General features: G+C 34.8%; 2 protein-coding genes across 2 annotated transcripts; one reads left to right on the top strand and one right to left on the bottom strand.

The window, feature by feature from the left end:
- Positions 1-2,331: 2,331 nt before the first annotated feature.
- On the bottom strand, positions 2,332-16,644 carry LOC138308049 (solute carrier family 22 member 6-A-like). The gene is made up of 8 exons (XM_069248993.1): positions 16,111-16,644; positions 15,142-15,563; positions 14,188-14,421; positions 13,591-13,725; positions 12,871-12,953; positions 10,913-11,030; positions 8,941-9,013; positions 2,332-4,431 (listed from the first exon to the last, which is right to left on the bottom strand). The coding sequence occupies exons 1-8, from the start codon at positions 16,420-16,422 to the stop codon at positions 4,204-4,206; spliced, it is 1,605 nt and encodes a 534-aa protein (XP_069105094.1). The 5' UTR covers positions 16,423-16,644; the 3' UTR covers positions 2,332-4,203.
- LOC138307888 (uncharacterized) lies at positions 5,343-8,178 on the top strand. The gene is made up of 2 exons (XM_069248806.1): positions 5,343-6,706; positions 7,617-8,178. The coding sequence occupies exon 1, from the start codon at positions 5,718-5,720 to the stop codon at positions 6,693-6,695; it is 978 nt and encodes a 325-aa protein (XP_069104907.1). The 5' UTR covers positions 5,343-5,717; the 3' UTR covers positions 6,696-6,706; positions 7,617-8,178.
- Positions 16,645-17,713: the final 1,069 nt, after the last annotated feature.

Raw genomic sequence — 17,713 nt, 5'->3', positions numbered from 1 at the left:
CTTTGGTGCATGCGCAATCAGTACTTCATCCCATATAGGATATAGTGACACGGAATTTTTTCGGGATGCAATTAATCATTTTTCATTTTTTAAATTGAAGTTTAGAAGCTCAAACTTTTCAATGGTTGTAACGGTGTAAAGTAAGTAACTTTTGTAACTGAAGAAAAATACTTAATCTTCTGCTCCTGTTTTTGATAGTGAAAAAATACCATTTGTCACGGTGGAGCATCTTTAAGATTGTAACTTTTGTGGTGCTGGTATTTTTTTTTAAATATACATATTTTATTTGAAAATCAAATTACCAATTTTTAATTCATTTTAAAATAGTTTTTATCACATACGAGAGATGGATATTCTTAATTTTTCTTTGTACTTTTAAGTTGATGACGAAAATATATTTCTTTCAAGAATTATTTTTCCCGATTTCATAAGTATCTGTATATGTTTATGCAGAAAAGAGAGACGTTAGGAATTGCTGATTAGTTGGTTTATTTAATTCGGCTAAACGTCCTACCAACAACTAGTATCTTGTTAGGACGTGTGTAGCGATTAGTAAGTTGATGTGTTTGTTAACGGTTTGTTCAAGTTGTTTCTCCTTTATTAATTTTATGACATTGATATCATTAAAGTGCTATTTTACTGCAGCATACTACCAAAAGCAAAGCACACCTCATCCGGTATGAGTGAATACTGATTTATGAAACACGAGATATACTTAAAATATGTAATGGTAGCATCACGTTCGGGTTTGTGGTATGCCTTTGCCTTCGTTATTCTTGTGTAGATAGTAGGCTCTGTTTGTTGCCTGTTTGGTCTCCATAGTTTGCTATAACCAGCGACAGTGCATTTATATAATAAAGTATTTATTTTACAAAAACGAAAAAAAAAAAAAAAAAAAAAACATTGATAACAAAATTAATCAAAGGCTGGTCTCACTTTTGCTCAAGTTTAAAATACCTACATGTAATATACCAGTATACTCTACACGTATTTACAAATGCTCTCATGAAAAGTGGCACAAGTAAATAGTTACAAGGACATTTTAAAAATTTCAAACAGTTTTATAAACAAAATAAATCAATGATAGAATCTGACATCGAGCACTGCCTTTTTTGGGGCAAACATGCATATACCAATCTACATATGTAATTCAAATGAAGGGAGATAATTCTAACATGAGTATTACTTTTATAACAAATTGAAATAGAATAAGACAATAACCATATGATTCAAATCGTCGTCAAGTGAAAGGTAATGACTTGGATAAGTTATTCGAATTTTCTATTGTTGAATAAATCGATACTTTGCAAATATTTAAAGCATGTCAGAAGCTCTCAATATAAAAATAGCTAGGCCATCCACAAATGATGAAGGGGACACAACTACACAAAAGAGCCCTTTTTAATGAATTAAGGAAATAAACATTTTAGAGCTTTAAATGAAGTTAAAGATAGCAAAAAGAATATCCAGATTTTAATTAATTCAAGACAATGAAAGAAGAAATGGGACGCTGTTTCAGGACCATTACTAAGATAGCATACAATAGACTCAGCCAAGTAATCTACTGTCTACCATAACTATTCTTAAAGAAGTGTACAAGGGATTAAATATTACAGATTTAATATACTTGTATATATATATGTATAAAAGGGGAGGGGGTGATTGTCATGAATGGTTCTTTTTTCTCCGAGATAATACATATTTACATCATTATAAACTTATGTTCTTTTCGTCCTTGTTTAACTGGAACTCATTCTAGGTCAATACATAGCAAATGATGAGAATCGCCTCTACGAAGTCAGATATTATTCCAGAATTGTAATTGTACTGATTCGAGTATCTTTTTATTTGCTAAGCAACAATTCCCAGCTAACACCTGAATTTTCTAGAAGTGGCCTGATGATCGAAACATAGATTGTTAATGTTTTCTTTTCAAGTTTTATTTTTCAATATAAAACATTGAGTCTTTCGTAAGCCTTTTGATAAGTATTATGGATTTGGTTTGGGTTTTACTAGTGAAACGTCCTATTAACAGCCAGGATCATGTAAGGACGTGCCAGGTTTATTGTTGGAGGATAGCCAGAGTATCCGGAGAAAAACCACCGATCAGCTGTCAGTATCTGGCAACTGCCCCACATGGGATTCGAAATCGCGACCCAGTGGTGAAGGGCTTGTGATAATGTGTCGAGACGTTTTAACCACTTAGCCACCGCGGCCCCTTATATATATATATATATATATATGGCTACCCATGCAATAAAGCCGTGTGACGTCACTGCGTCAATAGAATTACTATTTTCTAGGTGTCATTTAAAAAAAAAATTCAGAAACTAGGGTGGATTAACTTTAATAGATACAAACAACGGAATTTGCGTTGAAAATATCATGCAATTTTTATGTATGGAGAATTGAATTGCAGTTGCGTTTTTTTTCGAATTTATTTCAACGCCTCGGGTTTTACAACATTTTGTGATCCCGAGTGTAGAATATCCCTATCCTTCATATCCACACATGAAATAGTCTTATAATATTATAGATATTGCCATTACATTTAGATGCAATGCTTATGTATTATCTCAGTTATGATATAATTAATGGCAAAAGCAATCATTAGGATGAATAATATTGCGTCCATCTGTTTTTATGAGATTTGATATCACATTTTTATATGTTAGCCAATTTTCAATTTTTGATTATTGTTAAAAGGATATCCTACAAAGTTTATCCTTTGTACAGTATGATACAGGTACACCATGTAGTTCTGCCCAGGAATAAAAAACACATCTGACGGCTTCTTTATTTTTCAACTTATTTCTATGTTATATTGAATTATGTACTTGATCAGCAACAAGTTAATAATAATTTGAAACGTTTAAATAAGTAGCATTCCGAAACCGACGTCTTTTCTGTAGCTGAAAACTTCAACTTGATCGACGCCATCATGATCAGTTTCAATATCACAAATAACATTGCGCGTTTATAACCCGTAATCAAAACCATCAGAATAGAAATAAAGAAACAATTTAACATTTCCAAAATAAACCTTTTTCTGTTAATACATGAAACTTTGAATTAATACTTTTAACACGGGCAACATTTCTTCACGTGAAATTCATGTGCAATTCACGTGTCCTGAGGAAATGTTGTCTGAGTATCATTATATGTCCTTGTTATCAGTGATAATACATGTAGGAAGAACAATATTTTGTTTTCTGTTCCAATTATTGCCCTCGCCGATATCATTTTTGCCGACGGGCGCTAATCTTAAAAGTTTTAATGTAGATATAAGCCATAAACTATTACCAAATGATAGTATATTGTCGGGCTCAGGGGAGCATTTAACTATGTTTCCAGATTATCATGCTTTTTAGCATAAAATATTTCGATTTTTTTTCCTGAACATTATCATATTTTTCACACTATACATTTCATTATGAATAAATAGTATCACAATTTTTTATCATGTTTAATGACATTAAAACGCATAAATAAGCGTCATTTATAATTGGAAATATAGAATAATGAGATTAAATCATACGTAAAGCCTGTACTCCTTAAGCACATCACATCATATTCTATTATGTCGTCCCCTTATTATGTACTTTGTATACATATTGTCTGCCTCTAATCAAGAACTTCACAAACATATTCTGTCTTTCCTTCTCTACGATTTTCACACAGGCTTTTTTATATGACTTCATTGAAATATTTTGATTTCTTCTTTCTCATTACATGCTTCACTTACCATACATTGTCTTCCTTTTTTCTTATTATGTACTTCTTAGAAATATTTTGTCGTTCTTTTTTCTCATAATGTACAAGTTTCATCGGACATACTACATTTTTCTTTCTTATTACATATTTCTAAAACATATAATATATCTTTCTCCAAATAATCCTACTTTACAGAACATAAGCAGTCTTTCCCTGAATATTTATTTCATAGATTCTACTTTGAATAAAGCGTCTTTTATCATATTACGTTTTCCCTTTGACAGGCATCTCCTTGTAAACAGGAAGTGGATACTACGTCATCATGTCAAAGAAACATGCGTCGTATTTTCAAAACATATCAGCCTAACAAATACTAGTGGGCCATCGATGTGCAACGCTTTTTTAAAAACAAAGTCAAATAGTATTTTGATGACGTAGGATATGATATAACATAGTTTTAAATAATAAATTAACAAAAATAGTTCAAAATCATTCGTTAATCATGGAAGGGGATGTTTCCGTCGGAGCTGTGGTCCTATACTCGTTTTTATTATTAGATGGTAACAGTCTTTCCTTTTCCAGTGTTCCATACGTGTGTTCTTCTATTGTGTCCTTCAATGGCACACCTTTGGTCTCAGGTAGACACATTGTACAGAAGGCGGACAGAAGCATGAGTCCTCCACACAGAAAATACATAATCCCTGGGACACGGTTATTCTGTAAGACACAAACCATGTATATATATAATTATCAGCGTACAGTCCTAACTTTTCCTATTTCTAATTTATTATGGAAGTTTTGAAAGCAGCATAATAATAATGTATATGAACTGGTTGAGAGGGCATTAGTCCCTCTCAACTAGGCTATAATGGCTTTATTATAAGCCTCACATGTGTATGACCCCTTTTTATTTCATCGTTACAGAAATAAATACTATAAGGGACACCTCGTAGAATCTAACATTCTGTCACGTAATGTATTAATCATGTTTATTACTCGCATGGTAAATTTTATAAAAAAAGTGCATTTGATAAAAGCGAAGTGATTCTGATATAGTGAAGATATCATAAAAAATTCTGCAGCAAATCAATTATCAAAATTTCACAAATCATGTGATTAAACTTATCACCCTTTGAACAACCGGGTTCTGGTTTCTATTAGATAATCCCTTACCACATCAGTGTTAATTTTATACACCAAATTGTAATTATATTGCTACTATATATTTTTTTATTTACCATATAAAATTATTATTATTATAAAACACGTGTATGGAATTTAAGAATAAGACGTAAAGTTTATGTATCATTGTTATTTATACTTTTGAAATGCAATAACATAGACTGACTATAACAGTTTTCAAAAACCATAAAGAGAGAGAAACAAAACAACAATGGAAGCGTTCATTTGTATAAGGAACTATGTATGTAAATCATGTACATGTATGTATATACAGTAACGAGTCTCCACGAATATTGATAACGCGCAATCCATGTAACGATTAGGTGTACAATCAAGAGTATACACCTATAAGAAAGTTGGGATTTTGAGGTTTTGCGAAATTTGATATACCTGATCCATCACACCTACTTAAAGTGACGTCACTAAGCCCCGGGGACGTACTGGTATTCACGAGACTTAGGATGGTCATGATTTTAGTACAGTAACAGGAAGCATGTAGAGATATATATATACATATGTATACTCTAATTATGATATATAAGACGTTTTCTGATTGGTAGAAATAAATTTCACGTGCAAGGGTGTTCGGGTACGATGACATGTTCATGGAATTTGTAATCTCTGCTCCATATAGAATCTAAGATAAGACAGATCTACACAGGATAAGCACTGATATATCATCTCGAGTCGGGTCATTGCCATTTTATACAAGACGTACATCTACTTGAAACTACTTTGACCTGTGTAATTTGGGAAGTGACACCGTTATAAAATCCTACCACATACATTCGGCGGATATATAGGAGGACATTTTTGCAGACATGCAAGGACTATGTGTAACAATATCGGTGTTGTTCTTTATTTCGACCGTATCAGCTGGAAACTACGGGCATCGTAGACCACACCATGGTAATATCTACGGACATAATATCATAAGGACATTCCCAACACATCAACAGTTTCCGTTCCGTGGACAATTACGGCCGCAATTTGTATATAACTCCCACCAGAGTCCATACATTGGCCACCAAAGTCATGTATTTAAGACAACCATTCCTTACCGGGGAAGTGGACTGGTCTCTACCGGATTAACATCGCCTTTCATAAATGCCGGATTGGCTGGCCCAACAACGAGTATTCTTCAGCAACCGATACAGATGATTCGTCCGTCTCATTCCGCGATATATCCCAGTTCGCCAGTAGTCCACAACGCCGTCGGTGGGGCTCCGATAACGCCTTTTACTACGATAGGAACATCGCGCAGCATACCTTTACAAACGCAAGGTAGTTTTCCTATTCCTATTGAAGGTGCTACCGTACCCTTTCAATCACCTGGCGGAATTCCAGTAACACCTCAAGGGCCAGTTATCCAAAATGCAAACGGACCGTTTCCTGCCATAGCACCGGTATCCCCTATTGGAATTCAAACCGGAAGTTCAATATTTCAAAATAACGCTATTGGTGGAGCCGGATCTCAATCAGTACTCGGTGGTATTCCTGCAACCGGAAACATCCAACATGCTGGATTTAGAGATCTAGGATTAAACATTCCTGTATCTCCGAACACTGGGTTCGATTCAGTTCCACTAGCTTACGAACAGGAACAGAATGGTCTTCAGACAGGCGTGCCAACCTTGGGTAGTCCATTCAATGCGGACGAGAAAGTAGGAATCCCCAAATTCGGAGGCTGGGCGTCCCCTGGTATGAATGATGTTGTTATAAGGGAAGATTCTGCATTGCCAGTAACAATAGAGCACAAGTCTTTGGCGGCCTTACTGAGGAAATTTCACATGAAGTAAAATTTGATGAGGTCAGTATACTTTTGATATTACGATCGTTAATTTACAATGTTAATATTTTTATTAATGAAAAAATGATAATAGTTTGGAGGTTTTACGACATGAGACAAAAACTGACGATATTTATAACCTGACATGACATTCTTAATGGTAAAATTAAAACGTCCCCATCCATTGCACAAAATCTCATAACCTTTTTACAATGGTAACCGAATGAGATTATGGTGAAATCCTTTACGCAATCGAATAATACATTATAATTACAGGTATGTATATTCACATTTTCGAGAATGAAGTAAATTTTGCATTTTATCTTAAATAGTTAGCAAGTAAAATATACTTACTTTATCGTCATTCTATAAATCACACTTAACTAAAATGATTTTTATTTTTTAATGTTAGTCTTGTTAGTAATAGCTAGTACCGTTAGTATTTATTTCTTTCAATAAAGTTGGGAATCATTCAACAGCATTGGCGTCATTGAATATGTATACGTGGTATAAACGTTTTGATTGGTTGACAGAGTGACCTTTGACTGATTTTTATACGCAATCACTTCAACCAATTGTATTTTTTGTTACAAAAAGCAAACGTTTACAATAGTGGACAGTCAAAACATAATTTTATATACATATATATTTTAAACAATAAACTGATTTTTGTTTCCTAACAACATAGAAATTTTGTCTTCGAATTATCATTATTAGACTATGCTATGTACGTTGCATACGGCGTTGTTTTCACTCTTGTAAGTAATCGTTATATATTATTTTAATAAATAACTAAATCATGTGAATTAAACACCATACATAACCATCTATAGTTGTGTAACCTCTATATTAATGCTACTGAAGCGATTTTTGAAATATTTTAATATTTCATTTTTTTCTCAATAAATTACGGCAATGTTTTAATTTTCAGTGGAATATCCGATTTCGGAAAGTTAACCAGTTGTTATCCGGAAGACGCAGGACACAATCTGTTGCATACTGAAGATAAAAACATTTTTTCTATCTGCACTATAAAAAAGTAAATATTCAAATACTTGCAATCTGGGAGAAGTTTTACAGTATCTGTGTCTGCAAGATTGCACTATAATCAAGAATTACTATACAACATTATGCGGAATATTCGACAGTTCTAAGTGCACGGGTATTGGAACGGATAGGATCATCAGATTACTGAAACAGCACTTTGACTATAGTTTGGAACATTTACATGAATTATGTACATGTCTATATATATGGAGAATATAAATAATATTAATCTTCTGATCTAGACACTTTCGAAGTGGGGATAAGATGAAAAAAAAGATGACAGAACAGAGATTTGCACAGGAATATATGTATCCCGGTTATAAAAAAGAAATATTTCAAAATAAAAAAATAAAGCTTTAATTTTGTACTTGGTTAAATTGAATTGTTGAAAATGTGTTTATTCTTTTTTATCAATGATTCTACTACAAAAAACCCATTAACAAACTTAAAGCCATTAGCATTCAAACCAGATCAATTTATACAGAGACTTCTGAAAAACTTAAAATATAATGGTACGAATACGTACTCTTTGACATCATCGGCAAAACAAATCTAGGTCAACTCTCTAATATTTATAAATAAGCATAGGTCAATTCAAAATAAATCATAATCTAAAATGAATGATTTTCGATCAACGTGATGATAATTTCTCTGTTAAATAAAGAAACCTAGATCACACTGTTCTCTAGAAAAAGGCAAAGGGTTTTTTATTTTAGGAAAACATAGTAATTTAAATAAGTAAAAGAGTAAAGTGAGTAAAATAAGCAAAAGCTTAAATAAAGAAAACTACAAGTCGCTGAGTAAAAGGAATACATGTATGAATTAATCTGGGTAAATCAGCGATATAACTCATGGTGGGGACATATTCCTTTTTTATATCGTAGAGGTGTAACAGATATAAGACATTACATGGTGTTGGAAATATTTAACGGTTTCATGGTATAATTAGATCTCTATTGATACAAGCATTTTCTTAATGCACGGAGAAATATTTGTTCCTCCTGTAACCACAAAGTCTCTATGGAATAATCATTTGAGATACACCACTATTATTTCTATTGTTAGGTCTAATGATCTTGTCATGGTACTTGAAACCGACTTTTAGTGTCAAAAGAATGTTTAAATAAATTATACCAAATTAAACATTTCGAGAAAATGAAGTCTTTTGTTATCAGAGTTCGACATAAAATACGCATCTGTACACTTACCACGTAAATAATCAAAGGCGACACCATCCCTCCAAGTCTCGACATCGAGTTCTGAAGACCATTTCCAATGTTTCTGAAAACCCAATACCGACAGTTAAATAATGATTAATACTTTAGCAACAAGACATTACAACGTTGTTACAGCTGATATAATGATTTCGGGAGTTTTTTTTAGGTAAAATGAATGTTATTTAGTGGAAGAACTTAATGTCTCAAACTAGTTTCCTTAACTGAAAATTCACAATAGAAAAACATTACGGACCTTTAGGATAAATCCTGAGTTAAGGGCTTTCTTTCAAATATGTTATGCTTTTCTATGGAGAATCGTAGGGTAAGGAATTCTTTAAAATAATGGAATCTTCGTGAAACAAGACCCATGTTTACTACATTTAGTTCTTCTCCTCAATGATGTAAGCTTCGTTGGACAGTTGTTTTCGCCGATGGTATTTTTAAATCTGTTTTCAAAAATCTAAAGCTATCATGCACACACTTCCTTAAAATACGACTAGTGTAACTAGTATATATTTGGTAACGAATGAAACAATACAAATAGGAATCGTTTCTTTCATCGAAATAGTGGAATAATAGGATACATGTAAGATGGAAAAAAAACAGCAGACACAATGGACACTACACTGTCAAATTGTCTCGGACTCGGGAGCCAGGTGCGGAAGATTGTAAAAGCATTTTGTCTCGGAATCGCAAAGCAGATGCGCCAATCTGATTAAAATACAGATCCTTATAATCACTCCGTTATATAAAGGATCTGACAATATCCCATAGGGGGTCACGTCCAGATGACCTTTATACCACGTGGTCTTCATATCGGATACATTTTCTACACCTTGTCACATTCCTTGAAAACGACATTTTGTCCCAGTATACATATACAATTAGCTTGATTGTGCTCTTTGGGCGAGATGACTACGTACTACAAAATAATTCTGACATTTTTTTCAAGTTATTTCGTTCCTGAAATTCACTGTCAAAATTTTGCAAGTAGCAATTTGATTGGCCATTTCCAAAGGGCACCTGGACATGATCCCTTATGAAATTTTCTCAGATCCTCTTATCAAACGTAGTGATAATAAGGATCTGTATTTTAATCAGATTGCAGATGCACAGGACTAGATTCACATATGAATTAGAGATGCAAGTAATTGTTAATAATTATGACTATTAAAATAAAATAGCATAAAAGTGTTTGTTAATTGTCAGATAGTGATTGTTTTATAAGTTCTTATTTTGCCAGACGTATTTGGGTGATGGCCCTGCAGGTAGGGCGTTAGAATTGTACCTGCTACCCCTACAGCATGATCGTAAAAGGCGACTAAATTTAGGATATTATCTTGTCTCTTCTTCCTGACTTTGTTTCCTAATGCCTCCCTTGGCACCACCTCACTTTTGGCCTTGAGTTGAGCGTTCGCCCCTGTGAGGAAGGCTCTGGGTTCTGTCCCCTCGCCGAGACACACCAAAGTCTATAAAAGTAGTAGTTTCTTCTCCTGCTTATCGCTCAGCATACCGGGAGTGGGACGACTGGTTCGCCCGTTGTCAGTATAATGTGACCGGTTGGGTTTGATGCTTGGTGGAAAAGAGCAACTGTTCCACTATACAAGAAGACACAACATGAATTTACCGCAGTCTCCCAAAACATGCACCTAGCACAACATACATGCAATACATCGCATACATGGGAGGTCGTCCTTACATGAACATAGCTGTTAATAGAACGTTAATTAATCAAACAAACCAACGAACAAAGTATTTTGGTGATACATCAAGTTTCCGAAACATGTCATTCCTCGACCTCCACAGATAGTAGTTGTTAATCAGATCTTTAACATGCCCTCAATAAACGTCTATAAATGCTTTAGTGACAATGGGTGATCAACAACTAGTTCAGTGCCCACCTAGTTGATGTCTGCGTCAAAAGCTATAGTCTAATCGTTATTAAATAATTGCCGTGTCTCACCGGACTACAGTAGGGTACGTTTCCGCCGTCAGAACAATTAAGGAAGTCCAGGCGGCACCAACACAGAGCTTACACGTCAGGGCAAACCCATTGATTATCACATCCTTATTTTCAACATCTATAACAAAAAGCAATGAATGTGTCATAAACAGCACTAACGGAGATAAATTAAAGATAAATTACAACGACACGATATAGGAATGTATGCTTCATCGGTTTACAGTTATATACAATGTAGTTTAAAGCGAGTACTCCGATAATTAAACGTAGGGATTCCCATCTATCCATCCATTCAAACATACATACATTGCATATCCATCTATCCATCCGTCCATCCATCCACCCATACATTGTACATCCATCCATCTATCCATCCATACATCCAAACATACACACATACATACATTGTACATCCATCATCCATCCATCAATCCACCCATCCATTCATGCATACATACATAGACATACATACATAAAAAATGTTGATGGAAGTAGGTGATAGCAACAAGCACATATTGGATTAAAATTCTAAAACCTTCACTGAGAGCTGTCATGGACTTAAATGTTTATCTATAATTTAATTCTTTATTTATTTCACAAGAATTACAAACAGCCCGAAGGCTACTAGATGCTCTCCTCAACATGTTATCAAACAAACAATATGTACAATTACACAAAAGACATACAAATGTCGCACACTCTCACACTCACACATACATACTTTAGAGAGAGAGGGGGGAGGGGGAGACTGAGACTGAGAGAGAGGAAGGTGGGGGTCAGAATTTGTTTGAATTCACTATATATTCAAATACATGGTAAAATAATGCTTTGTTCTCAATTTCGTTTAGAGTTTCTTAGCCACATAAAATTATTTTGACAAGAACATTTGGCATGAGCTCTACAGTGAGGTTGGAATTGACATTTGGAACGAATATACATTTGTATGACAAACAGTGCGGAACATATTGGAACGGATTCTGTTATATTTTAGACAATGTAAAAAGAAATGAATTTCATCTTCGGAGGAGTTCACGCAAAGGTCAAAGAATTTGTTATTGGTTAAGTTGTAAGAATGTTTGTGTTTGTTTAAAGCACTTAATCCCATTCTTATTCTAGTGTGATTGATTTTACCTTTCCCATGTCCATATGTATATAAATAGATTTTTTGTGGAGTGGATAGATTTGACAGTGCAAGAGAGAAGGACTTTAGTGAAGAGATATTTCTTAATGTGTCAGTTAGATTGTTCCAGTCGCATATTGATTTTGGAAAGAAGGATTGATGATAGAAAAATTTCTTGACAGGATAGGGAGAATAGTATTTGAATTTCTAAAGTTGTAGTTTTGTGTTCTATGAGTCTGAATTGGACAGATAGTTTTCAAATATGGTGGACACAGATAATGCTTAATTTTAAATAACATTTTTAGTCTGCAATTTTTTCGTCTATCACTTAGTTTTTCCTACCCTAATTCAACCAACAGTTTAGTATATTTGGTTACCTTATAACCACCTGTGCATATTAATGCCGCCCTACGCTGAACACTTTCAATAAGGTTATCAAATGAAACATTGCCATATTCCATAACCGATCTTACCATAGTTGTACATAGTGTTTCTAGGCATGAACGCGGGATAATATAAGCTAATGCTTGTAAGATATTTAATATTCTGTTGGCTTTGGCTACAATTTCTGAGATGTGAGAATGCCAGCTAAGGTTACCAGATAGAAATATGCCCAGATGTTTATGGTTAATTACATGTTTAATCGGAATGTTATTAAGTAGAAGGTTCGGTTTATTAACAAATCTATTTTTAGAGATAAATAACAAATTCAGTTTTTTGTGCGTTGAATGTGACAAGCCATCGTTTTGCCCACTGAGACAGAGAAATTAAATCGTCGTTAAGTGTATTTACTGATTCGTTCCTATTTATGGTTGATGAGAGAGAATGTTAATCTCACCTACAACTTCGACCACAGCCACAACTAAACCGGACAGGCCACCCACCACAAAGAACAACAGACATGTGTACCTCCGGCCTATCCTGAAAATAAAGGAACAATGGTTAACGCTAATATACCACAGTCTCCCAAAAATATAGACATTCGCACACACAACACATTGCATAGAGGGGAAGCCGTCACTTAATGCTTTGGCTGTTTTAGGACGTCCCAGCCCTCTGTAGTGGGACGGGTCTCCCAAACATATAGACATTCGCACACACAACACATTCCATAGAGGGGAAGCCGTCACTTAATGCTTTGGCTGTTTTAGGACGTTCCAACCCTCTGTAACGGGACGGATCTAGAAAAGCTTTTTATGTTACATTCCCTCGTCAGAAATAAATTAAAATAAATCATAATTGACATGTTTTTCATTTTCCTTTGTTGAATTGATATGTATTTTTCAAACCTGAAATAATTGTATTAATTTCATTTGTTATAATAAGAATTATACAAAGATAGTATTTTTGTAGAAATAAATGAGAGAAGGTATGACAAAGCAGTTGTAGGCTAAATATTCAGTTAACATGTGCTGTATTCAACACTCGAGTGGAAACCATTGCCTTCGGTCTCGGGCAATTCAGGTCGTTTGTACCGCATAAAGAATGATGACTTGAAACTCAAACAAAAACATCCTATCCTCTTTATGTTAGTGCGTGTTATCGTCTGGTCCCGTACCTGTTGGCAAGATAATATGTGATGATTTGAGCGGGAATGTCGATGATATTGATGAGGAAGATATTGATGTATATATCGCCCGAGAGGTTCTGGACACCAAATGAGATGGCATAATATACATACGACGCTGTCAACCTGGCAACAAAAACATACGTACATGTAAAATACATGTAATAACATAATTCTTCAAGTTTAAAATGTTATTTCAGCATGGGAGGCTACTTATGAATATTTTAGTTAATATTCTATTCTGTTTCTATTGCCAAACCATAAGTGACCTAATCATTCCTATGAATAAAATGTAAACAATTCATAAAACTTTGGCAAAATTCATATCTCATCCGCCATTGTGACCCTATTTTTATGAAATAATATCTCAGAAAAAATTCTTTATATATGAAAATATTATTACTGTTAACATTAGTTTCCTACTGCAACAAATAAAGTTTCCCTCGATTATTCGGATTTAATAGATCAACTAACATTGATGGATTCTTTCATTCTAAATAAAAAATGTACCGTTCGATCCTTATCAATTGAAGAGTCAAAATCTGTATTCAGGGGTGAATTGTTTATGATATGGAGACTATGTCTTACCAACCAACTGCGAGAAGCAAACTCTGCTTTAGCAGCTTTCTAGAACAGATTATATCACGTAGTGTAAACGCTTGTTTTGATTGGCTGATGGACGCGTCATTCTCCACCACTTCCGTTAGCCTCGACAAATCAGGAACGCCCTTAGTATTTGTCTTTGCGATATGATGAACGACTTTCACAGCATCTCCATGTTTCGCATGAGTTATCAGCAATCGGAAACTCTCTGGCATGAACCTAATTAATGTACCAAAATCAACACATGAACTCTCATATTATATAAAGTTAGGATAAAGTAACTATGTATGCTCTACAATGTATGTAGAAGACCAATGATCTGGAAATTAACGTTTATTGAGGAACATCTTATATATATTAGTTGATATTGGCTCCACACTGATTTAAAGAATTTTATGTTTGATTTACTGTTATACCATTTTGTTATAACGACATTCTCGATTGCAAAGCTTTTTCAAACGCTTTTGTATGATAAACTATTCATCAGCGTTAAAACTTTTTTCTTTTTTTTTTTCAATTTGAGACGTGAATATGACAGATATTGATACTCTTTCATACGGTCAAACAAACTCGAAGTTTGCCGAAGCTTTTACAACTGCCATCGTGTGGTCCCGAATGAAGAACATCCCTTTCCTTCATATTCAGATATGCAACAGTATTGTTTTCTCTCACATCTTGACGTTATTCTTTTCCCAATATTTTGTAATATTTATTCTAAATGACTGAAAATCTATTCCCTTTTTCTGAAATACACAATGTTCTTTCACAGTTATACTACTCTGGTTTCTGAAAATGATGTCCACATTGCACTGAAAATGCGTTATTCTAACTATTGAGACCGTGAAAGTGTACTGCATAGAAAGCCATGGAATATGTCATCAGACCACACGATATATAGTACTACACCTGAAGGCGTGAGAGACAATAAGTAATACCAACCACCACGTGAGTAGCCACGGCACAGATGTGACAGCTGTAGCTAAATGTAAGTACTTCCAATTGTGTAGCCACATGCAAACAAAGGCAAATAGTCCACACCATATCGCCCAAATAGGGAAAGTTGTTGTTAAAGCCCGATATCTAGATGGCGTGAATTCTATGAGATATGTGTAGAAAACGGCAATATAGCACCCAATGGCGAAACCAATGAAGAACCTGAGTACAGCAAACATCTGCCAGGACACAGAATAGGCTGCAATTACATTAAGCACTACCAACGACAATAAAGATAAAAAGTAGATAGGTTTTCTTCCGTAAGCGTCCGCAAAATGTCCAGAAAAGAACCCACTGACGAAGAGGCCAGCCATCTGGATAGTTGTTATGGTAGATGTGATCAGTTCACGGTCACAAACCAGGTCCCACTAGGAAAGGAAAAGGACACTATTGTATTTAACAGATTATTGATTTCTATCCCTTTGACACTTTCCAGACAAATCCCAATACGTATCACTTAGGGACTAAGCATGGCCGAAATATTAAGGATGCTTAATATGTCAATATGCAATGTACCTATTTTTCTTCTTTAGTTATCTACTTACTAAGTATAATGTGCCTTACACATTAAAAATACCATATAATGAGCATATTTGCATACACAAAGCCGATTCTAGTTCAAATTAAGTGTTTCATTCAAAGTTTTTTTTCGGTGCTTTTTGTTCTTTCATTTATTTACATTTATATTTGCATTTACATCATATTCTTCTAAAGTAGTACACAGACCGGAAAAACTGCTAAATGCTTTGCTTATTTTTTCAGGAACCTGGCTTCTAAACATCTAGTGAAACCAACTTTGCATGTGACGTTCATATGCATACCTGTTTAGAGAAACACATGCAGAATGTATGCATTATTTTATAGTATCATCCAACTGACACACTTAACGAGTCCCAATTTTTACTAAATACTTACCTCGTTTACAATGTTGTACATGTCTTTCTGAAATCTGTGCTGACTACATGACGAAGATGTCGAATTAACTGGCGGGGAACACTTCTGGTAAGACGAGTGCGTGAATGGAATATCAGTCACGTGATTGTCTGTTCTATTTATAGAATAATCGCACCACCAATCAGGTATCACTCCCACATATGACATCATCATCATACTCCAGGCGACCGGCAGTTTACTACCCATTACCACCGCGTACATAAGGAACTGGAAACGTCCGAACCCTCCACATTCCTCCAGAATATTCTCCGTGTATTCACTGATCGACAACATCTTAGAGGTTCCGTTACTTCGAACTAAGTCAATATTTATACCAAACAATCTTTTGCGACGTTTGGTATTTCAAAGGGTTTTTTCTTTAAATAAAAAAAGTGTGGTTGAAGAAAGGAAGTAAAATTCAACAGTAGACTGGTTTTATGATCACCAAGTCTGGCTGTTGGTATTCCTCAAACAAGTCATTTGATTGGTCGATCCTCCTGGAATGTATGATTAAAAACCCGAAAAAAGTTTAATGTATAATAGGTGATGTAACGAAACAAAAAATCGTCGATAAGTGATCATTAGTAATCGAAATATAAAAGAAACTAAAATAAACATATAAAATCGAACCATTTATCATTACATTAATAAAAACAACACTAGTTAGGAGGACATATATTGTAATGTAAGCTCCCTTTCTAACTTCAGTTGGCATGGGCATTAATAAACAACATAAAGGCAATATTGTAAACCCTTCTTTTGTGCGTGTAATTAAAGTTCATAGATGAATAGAAACCGCGCAATCAAATCACTGTGAAAAAGCGCTGAGCACAGAGAAGACTCAAAACCGCGCAATCGAATCACCGTGAAAATGCTCTGAGCAAAAACAGAGAAGACTCAAAACCGCGCAATCGAATCACCGTGAAAATGCTCCGAGCACAAACAGAGAAGACTCAAAACCGCACAATCAAATCGCCGTGAAAATGCTCTGAGCACAAACAGAGTAGGCTCCAAACCGCGTAATCAAATCGTCATGAAAATGCTCTGAGCACAAACAGAGTAGACTCAAACCGCGTAATCAAATCGTCATGAAGACTCAAACCGCGTAATCAAATCGTCATGAAAATGCTCTGAGTACAGACAGAGTAGGCTCAAAACCGCGCAATCAAATTGTCGGGAAAATAAATGCTCTCTGAGCATATACAGAGTGGACTCCAAACCGCGCAAAGCAAATCGTCGTAAAAATGTTCTCTGCGCACAGACAGAGTAAACTCAAAACCGCGCAATAAAATCGTCGTGAAATTGCTCTGAGCACATACAGAGTACGCTCAAAATCGCGCAATAAAATCGTCGTAAAATGCTCTCAGCACAGACAGAGTTCGCTCAAAATCGCGCAATAAAATCGTCCTGAAATTGCTCTGAGCACAGACAGAGCAGACTCAAAAACGTGCAATCAAATTGTCGTGAAAAGGCTCTGAGCACAAACATAGTAGACTCAAAACCGCGCAATCAAATCGTTTTGAAAATGATCTCTGAGCATAGGCAGATTAGACTCAGTACACTCAAAACAGCACAATCAAATCGT

This window comes from Argopecten irradians, chromosome 14 (assembly GCF_041381155.1).
Source record: "Argopecten irradians isolate NY chromosome 14, Ai_NY, whole genome shotgun sequence".
Classification (NCBI taxonomy): Eukaryota; Metazoa; Mollusca; class Bivalvia; order Pectinida; family Pectinidae; genus Argopecten; species Argopecten irradians.
This window is presented reverse-complemented; position numbering and strand designations above follow the sequence as displayed.